General features: G+C 45.3%; 1 protein-coding gene across 2 annotated transcripts in view; it reads right to left on the bottom strand.

Moving 5' to 3' along the window:
• The window catches only part of clstn1 (calsyntenin 1), a 31,776-nt gene that overhangs the window by 3,404 nt on the left and 20,409 nt on the right, over window positions 1-7,963 (bottom strand). Inside the window, exons 5-17 of one of the 2 annotated variants that reach the window (XM_007553286.2) lie at window positions 7,277-7,485; window positions 6,661-6,810; window positions 6,383-6,568; window positions 5,786-6,034; window positions 4,904-5,025; window positions 4,647-4,809; window positions 4,137-4,187; window positions 3,082-3,239; window positions 1,767-1,915; window positions 1,393-1,637; window positions 420-590; window positions 197-342; window positions 1-89 (exon numbers count right to left, since the gene is read on the bottom strand). The exon at window positions 1-89 is cut by the window's left edge and continues 20 nt beyond it. In XM_007553286.2, the coding sequence (XP_007553348.1) occupies window positions 1-89; window positions 197-342; window positions 420-590; window positions 1,393-1,637; window positions 1,767-1,915; window positions 3,082-3,239; window positions 4,137-4,187; window positions 4,647-4,809; window positions 4,904-5,025; window positions 5,786-6,034; window positions 6,383-6,568; window positions 6,661-6,810; window positions 7,277-7,485 (2,088 nt within the window). The remainder of the gene's footprint in view (window positions 90-196; window positions 343-419; window positions 591-1,392; window positions 1,638-1,766; window positions 1,916-3,081; window positions 3,240-4,136; window positions 4,188-4,646; window positions 4,810-4,903; window positions 5,026-5,785; window positions 6,035-6,382; window positions 6,569-6,660; window positions 6,811-7,276; window positions 7,486-7,963) is intronic. The other variant, XM_007553285.2, reaches the window with a different exon arrangement.

The following is a 7,963-nucleotide window of genomic DNA, read 5'->3' as shown; positions in this document are numbered from 1 at the left end:
GAGGCGTGATGGACAGGATTGATGAAGTTGGGCTGCACCATGGCGTTGTTGGCGTGCTCTACAGGATTGGACGTGTGAATCACATTGACCTAAAGAGAAGGGAGGCCTCGCCTGTCAACTTCTCCTCTCAAACAGGGCATTTTGAGGTTGTCAGTGATTCATAGAAACGACGGTGATGTGTTAAGAGTGTTCCCACCTCAACCTTGAAGTCGTTGCTGATGTAGCGACCGTTGAGTTCAGAGCAGACCAGCTTGAACTTCCGGTCAAAGAGCGCTTCGGTGTGCCAGTTCTTGTAGCGGATGAGGTGCAGGACCTGCTCATAGTTGGCCATGGTGTTCACACCTGGAAGACACGCAGAGAAGCTCAAGTACATAAAAGCCTGATTTCGGTGGAAGCTATCCATCTGTGATGTTGTGTACCAGTTATGACGAGGCCAAGGTTAGACGAGCTCATCTCCAGGGCGCGCTGCTGCAGCTGAGAGACGTCCACCTCCAGGCTCTCGTGCTCGCCGTCCAGCTCATCTCCCACCACAGACACTTCACACGAGTCCAAGTTGTGCATGATCTCCTCCGACACAACTGTCTCTTGAACTGAAAGAAACCCAGCATAAAAAAAACAAAACAAAACAAAACACACAAACACATTCCCAAGACAGCATTTGAAGCATATTTCACAGGTGTTTCTACATTATTTAAGAGCTGCATTAAAGGTTAGAACCTGCCACCTGATATTGATTTGTCTAGTTTCAAAGCTTGAACATGCAGTCTAGCTTTTGTTGCAGCAAATTCATTTCTCCGGCGACTACAATTAAATGATTTTTAACATCGACTGTGACCCTGTTTGCTGTCCGGTCATGAGAGTTGGGTCAGATTAAAGCGAGTAAGAGCAACTGATCTTGCTAAGCCCCCTTTGTCCCATATGCCAGTGTGCTGCTCACAACAGCACATTGTACCTCCGTGTATCTGTGCCGGCTCTGGAGCATGTCTATTGTCCTTCCTCGTCTTAACCCATGTGGAAGCCCGACAGATGGCACGGCTGGTCGCTTGCCACGCCCACAAATAAACAACTTAGCTCTGATTCCCAAAAGTCTCATTGTGTCTGTACAGTTCCCTCATCCTCCAGGCAAAGTTACTGCCAGCTACAGTATCTCTACGCTGATATAAACCTTTCAGCCTTCCAGGTTATTTATTCAAGAAGAAAACATGTCAGCAAAGCCTGAAAATTAAAGCTCGGATCAAGACTTTCACTCCATTTAATGAATAAATACACAGACCGTGTTATGCCAACACTCTGGCTGAAAACATGTCTGACTGCTTTCGTTTTATTACGACTAAATATTGGACTAATTTTCTAAACTGTGACGTCTTGTCTGAAGGTCCAGGCGTCCCTTACCTGTGGGGTCGTCGTCGGTGCCTTCTGCTGCTTCAGACTCTGCGTCGGCCTCCATTTCCCGGGTGATGGTGCTGACGATGCGAAGCTCGGGGAACAGAGTCACGCCTTCCTGGCTCTCGAATTCGGCGGCGCTGCGGGCGAAGTGGTCGATGCCGCTCAGGCTGATCTTCGGCTCCTCGGGCTGCAGCACCATCACGTAGCCTTCAGCGTCCGGCACCGCCACGCAGGCGTCCTCGTTCAAACACCTGGCGAAGAGTTGACAAATACCCTGAAATCACGGTGGTAGATGAAAGAAACCCTGTCCTCTAATTTAGTGCGCATGCCGTCCACTCACAGGCTCCTGAGATAAATTACGTTTTGCTTCCGTCACTTACTTGACAGTGGTGGAGATGCGGAGGTGCCTAATGCCTGGAGTTGGGAACTGGCGGGAGTTTAAGTAGGAGATGTGCTGCATGACTTTGTCAAAGGCGCCGATGTCGTCGCCTTCCACTGTCAGAGAGGACTGGTTGGGGTTGAAATCAACCTAAGTGAAGGAAATGAAGTAGGAGTTTACATAACTGAACCCAAAAGTTTATTTTTTTATTTACCTAAAACAGATCTTCAAGTGTAAAATCTCTGGAAGTTGAACCATTACGCCTACGGATTCGCCTTTACAACAGTGTGCAGACACGTAGTTGTACAGGTTACTTATGAGACAATTAAAAAAGTATTTAACCCTTACCCGTCTGCTTTTCAGCATCATTAAACCCTTCTAGTCACTTCCTTCTTTTATAATTCACACAGAGAGGCGTCTTGTGACAGAAGAACAGCCTTCAGTGTGGAAGTTGTTACTAGATCTGCTTCTTAGCTGGGTCAATTACAGTTGTGGTGCTTAAAATAGTGTCAGAGGAGGCACAAAGATGTACGAAGTTCTTTAAAAGGAAACAATTTTCAAAGTGTCATTTATTCATGCTGTAAAATGTGGAAGAGAGCAAGACTTTTGGCAGATAACAGGAAGGCTGAACAGAGTACAGGAGAGGGGAATGGTTTTATCATTTTGACCATTCAAAATGATAAAACCATCTCTGCCTGATGTGAGACAAACTGGATTATACGGCTCTATATTCTCTAGCTCTATATTCTAGAGAATCTATATGCTCCTACAGTCCTGGAAGGCCACTGTCCTGCAACTTTTAGATGTGCCTCTGTTGCACCACACCTGAATAGAGTAATGAGGTCATTAGCAAGGCTCTGGAGAACTGATCTACACAATGAGGAGGTAATTAAGCCATTTCATTCCAGTGTTTTGTATCTGTGGCACATCTAAATACTGCAGGACAGCGGCCCTCAAGGACCGGAGTTTGACACCCCTACTCTAGAGAAAATACGTACAGAGACTGTGGTTATAAAGTTAGCCATGCCAAACAAGTAGTGGCCATTTTTCCACATTTTAAAATGTTAATTCTCGTTTAAGTCCTATTTGCAGTGATCGCTCTCTCACACAGGTAGGGTTTGCCTCTGCTCTGCTCACAGCAGTTCTGGTATCTTCCTGTATTATATTCTAACAAATTACACATATTATGTAATATATTACAAAAAACAAAAAAAAACAAAAAAATCAGTATGGTGGACAAAACAAACAGCTTCGATCCGTGCGATACGTCTTTAAAAGCAACTGACCAGCCTGCACGAGCCACTCCGCTCCCTCACCTTCACCGCTGAAGCCACTTCCTCAGGCAGCTGCACATCCAGGCCTTCTTTGCAGGTGTACAAACAGTCGATCACCTTCTTGTTCTCCAGCTTGCCGGAGCGGATGATCAAGCCTGCAAGGTTTCCTCGGAAAAACTGAGCCATTCGGGCGTTCCCGCCTGGTTGGGAAAGTACGGAAAAAATGGAACAACGCGAAAATGAGTGAGCTACTTAAGAGGGGATTTCAATGTTTCAGAGCTGACTATGGAAGCGTGGTGTCTCAATGAGCAAAGCCGGCATGAATGAAGTTCATGCAAGTTAGTATATGCCCCCCTTAAAGGCCCGAGGCCCGGAGGATGAGACAGGCAGACAATGGATGAGCTTATGTATGCCTGCAGCACATGCAACATTTAAATCAATGAAGTGGAGCTACGAACGTACTGTGGATAAAGATATTGCAACAACAAAAAGACATAAAGGAGAGGAAAATTTAAAAAATAATAATCTGCTTTTCTCAGCAAATCGTGACAAACGACAGAATTTCAAGACGGGAAAATGTTGATATTGACAAATGTAATCAGTAAAACTGAGCTTTAATTTCTGCAGCGTTAGCCCCAAACCGCACATGTCAAGGTCAGACGAACTGCAGGTTTGTTATCCGATATGCAGGAGTTTTGACAAGGCCACACTTAACGGTATGGAGGAAAACACGCAGCCGGATCGGAGTTGTTTTTGTGCTCTTTACGTTTCTATTTCTGTTCTGCTGGAGACAGAGTATCGGCTGAAATAGAGGACAAACCTCCCGACTGCTGAAGATCTAAATAAATTATTAAAAAGAAGGTGAAGAAAATGAAAGAAGAACAAAACAAAACAGGTAGGACGGCATCGCAAAACTTATAAGCAGCCCATCATGCTGTAAAAAGCGTCGATCAACAAGCAAACAACGATCTTTTGCATCTAGAATGTTCCTGTCATTCTAGTTAAAAATGGCGTGAAGATGCGGTTAAGCTGGTAGCATGGCGGGACGTTGTGGACACATGGACATGTCTGAGGAGGAAGGGAAAGACTTAAGCAACCTGAGGTGGTCTCAGGGGCCGCCTCAGTGTCATTGTCATGTCCCGAGTTTTCTGTAATTGGACGGAGAACGAGAGAGCAGGGAAAGAGAGAGGAAGGAAGGTTGAGGATTTTTTTTTTTTTGCAGGAGAGACTACAGATGCTAGAGAATAAAAAGATCTTGCTGCATCAGTAGAGATTCCCAGGAAGAGTAAAAACAACATTTAGTGACTAAACAAAATACAAAACAGACTGTAAAGAGTACTGCTAGATAGTTTTACTATTTTCATCATCATACAGTGCTTTACGAAAGCATTCACACCTCTTGAACTGAAAGTCAATTCAAAATTCAATTTATATCATAGTATTATGTCATATAAATTTGTCTGTTTCAATCTATGTAAACCAGGGTTTTCGGTGACTGTCACTGTGAGACACAGAGGTGGATCTCCAGGACAGCGGGCAGTGTTGGAAACCCCTGATATAAACCGTGAATGCTTATTAAACAACCTGAAGGGAATCAGAGTGTCTACCTTGCCAGCAGGCCCCAACTGTGAGCTGAGTCTCGATCTTAGAGGGGTGCAGTGGGTAGTCCTCTGTGACCATGAAGGGCTCGAAGGCCGTCCCGTCCACAAACAGAGAAACGGTGGGGAACTCCACGTTGAGCACATAATGATGCCACTCTTTGTCACACACCTGTAAACGTGGCAGTTAAAAAAAGACAAAAAGAAAAAGAGTTGAAAAGCTGCACGAGAGCAAATGGAGCTCGGTTTGAGAGGCAGCGGCTGACCTGGTCGAGTTTCCAGTGGAACTCTGCTGGTTTGTAGTTCTCCGCCTCGGACGGATCCTGGCGGAGGAGAAGGATTAGCCTGCAGTTGTGAACGTAGAGGGAGTAGTGGTGTCTGTTCATATCTGCAGGTAGGAAGAACGAGAAAAAGATCAGGTTTAGACCCTACCTTTCATATAATCTCCTTAAAATAATAAAAAATAAATAAAAAAAAAAACAACACTACTTTGTTCTCATCAGAGCAAGAAAATTTTAACGTGTGGTGACCCACAAGGGCGGGATTCATGCTTCTGTGACTCGGAGCTAAAGAGAGGTCACACTGATGGTGCGCTGACATCACGGGCCTCGGAGCGTCCTGTCCGGGACGCAGCCGCTCTGATGTAATCCTTCTTGTATAAGCAGCCACGGCCGCCTGCTCACGGATCACACCAGAGACTTTACAGAAAATAAGATCAAGGTGGCCTGTGACTGATCGTGTAGTCTCTAAAATAAAAGGAAGCGCGGTCAGTGAGCAGAGGTGAGGGCGAGGACTTGCACGCTCCAGTCGGCACAACACAAACACTGATTAGAACCGCGGCGTTAAGTCTGAGCCAGAGATACGGCGGCTATTTTAATCCCGTGAACTAGCAGACCAAATGTGCGCGGCGGTAACGAGGTGCCGAGGGAACTCGTCACAGGTTTGACCTCAGACACTCAGCTTTCAGATGCACTGACCTAAAGAGGAACGACCTAGAGTCAGTTAGATCAGGCCTGAACCATCAGAGACACATAAAGATGATTACAAAGTCGGCCTTACTATCACCTGAAGAACAACGCCGACTTTTGTTGATCTGATCAGAGCGACGCCGTTTTTCTGCAGAGTATCAGATTATCATAGACCTCTACCTGTTTTGTCCGAGTTGCAGAGGATCGTCTCCTTGTCGTGGGAGCCGGGCCCGTGCCTCATCCACACAGAGATGGTGAAGGGCTCCTTCAGGTTGGCGTTCACCAAACCATCGGGCACCTTGATGGCCTGGGTGCCGTTGAATTCAAACACCTGGTCGCTGTCGTGTCCATTATCAGTGGGCAGTCCCACCGTCCAGTTGGCAGAGCTGCTCGGAGCAGGGAGGAGCTCCACGGTGCCGGAGCTGGCTCCTAAGATACGACGACGGCAGAAGCAGATTTACGTATCTACACTGGACTCTGTTTTGTGTGCATATGCTATAAACTTGAAAACATGCAACTTTAACATGTTAAGTTTCATGTCTTTATAAGGGAACAGATGGAAAGGCAGATCAAATTAACGACAGAGGTGAAAAAGAATGCCTAACAAAAATAAAATATTTATTTTATTGCAGACGACATATTCTACTCTCATTTTTTGCATAATTTTCTTTCCACCTCACAACTGCGCGTTTGTAAAATGTAGAAAAGTTCAGGGAGAAGAAGTCCAACTTCGAGTGCAAATGATTAGCATTTCCAGCGGAGCGTTTGTGCATTTACCACACAGCTTGTGCAGTGACTTCTCAGAGTACGTGTCACGGTCGCAGCCCTTTCCAATGTGGTTGGTTTCCAGTTCAATGCTGGCCCGGACGGAGGTGATGGGCACATCGCAGGTCTCCAGGTGCATGCTGGGGAAAAGAGCCAGGCTACCGGTGCCCGGTTCATACTCAGTCCTCTTATTGAAACCTGAGAACCAAGAGAAAAGGAGAATTGAGAGATTAAAGGAGGGATAATCTGCGTAGAGTTGTAAAGTAGTATAGAAAGTTTGACTTTCACACCTTGCCAGCTGGTTCTGCATGTGGGCTTTATGCTGATTTTGACCAACACGTCTTCAGAAGCTCGGTTCTTCCCGCAGTCGTAGGCGGTCACGGTCAGCTTGTACATGTGCTCTTTGCCGTAGCTCAGCTTCTCAGTGTTCTTAATAAAGCCTGACGAAGACAACAACAAAGGGGGTCAAGTTTTGACCATTTCTCTGATGAAAATGACATTTTTCTAAGCTATAGAGATGTAACAAATATAAGACCCTCACAAACAGCCCAAAAATATTAAATTGTTGAAGTAAAGGAAAAGAAGGAGATGGATGGACACTGTTGTTGAGGTGCCATTTTTGAACTGTCTTTAGTTCCTTCTTATCTGTTGATTCTGTTGTGCTGTTTTTCCAACAAAGAAATACAAGAAACAGACATGATGAGAAAATACCGACCACCCTGGATAATATTTACAGAAAGCTGAAATTGCTTGCGCTGAATTTTAAATGAAACCCTTGTGGCGTCAGTTTGCACACAAAATCGATAGACTCCGTGATCCGTGTCAATACAACCCATTATCTCAGCCGCGTGCCGATCGGTTTTCCAAGCGGGCAAAGACAAAGGCACGCTCCTTCAAGGTCCTCACCGTCTTTGTCGATGGTGAAGGGAACGTCGGGCGTCACGATCTCGTAGCTGCAGATCTGGCTGAACTGGAAGGAGCAGTCGGCGTCCACCGCCTCCACCTTCAGGATGTTGTCGTATTTCTTCCCCTCGATGACGGTGGCTTTGTACGTCTTCTCCTTGAACACTGGGGAGTACTCGTTGATGTCGTTCACCTGGATGTGGACGGTCGCCCTGAGGGGAGCAGGAACACGGTTGGGCCGTTTTAATCAGCGGCGAGGATTTTAGTAGAAGCATTTCACTATGCAAGGGAAATCAAAAGGTCTATTTGTGTGTTTACCAGGAGTTTCACTCAAATTGAATACAATAAATTTTATTTTCAGTTTCTCTTTAGATTGTTTCTAAGAGAGGAGTTGTAGTGAAGAGCAGATAAAACGAATTATCTTCTACTGTGGCTGGCGTCGCGTCAAGCAGCGCCAAGCAAGATCTTACCTCCTGATTTATCCTCTGTTTAGTCAGAAAAAGCTCACTCTGGAGAAACTCTTTAAATTATAATTTCTTTCAAGCAATTGTGTAATTCTACTAATTATTTCTTATTACTTTCATCCTGTAAAAAGCTACATAAAAAATGTTACTACAACTACAATAGAGTTTACAGTAATTTACCAAATCTGTCAAAGCCAAAAAAACCAGCAGAAAGCCATGCAGCAAC

This window comes from Poecilia formosa, unplaced genomic scaffold (assembly GCF_000485575.1).
Source record: "Poecilia formosa unplaced genomic scaffold, Poecilia_formosa-5.1.2 Scaffold56, whole genome shotgun sequence".
NCBI classification, from domain to species: domain Eukaryota; kingdom Metazoa; phylum Chordata; class Actinopteri; order Cyprinodontiformes; family Poeciliidae; genus Poecilia; species Poecilia formosa.
This window is presented reverse-complemented; position numbering and strand designations above follow the sequence as displayed.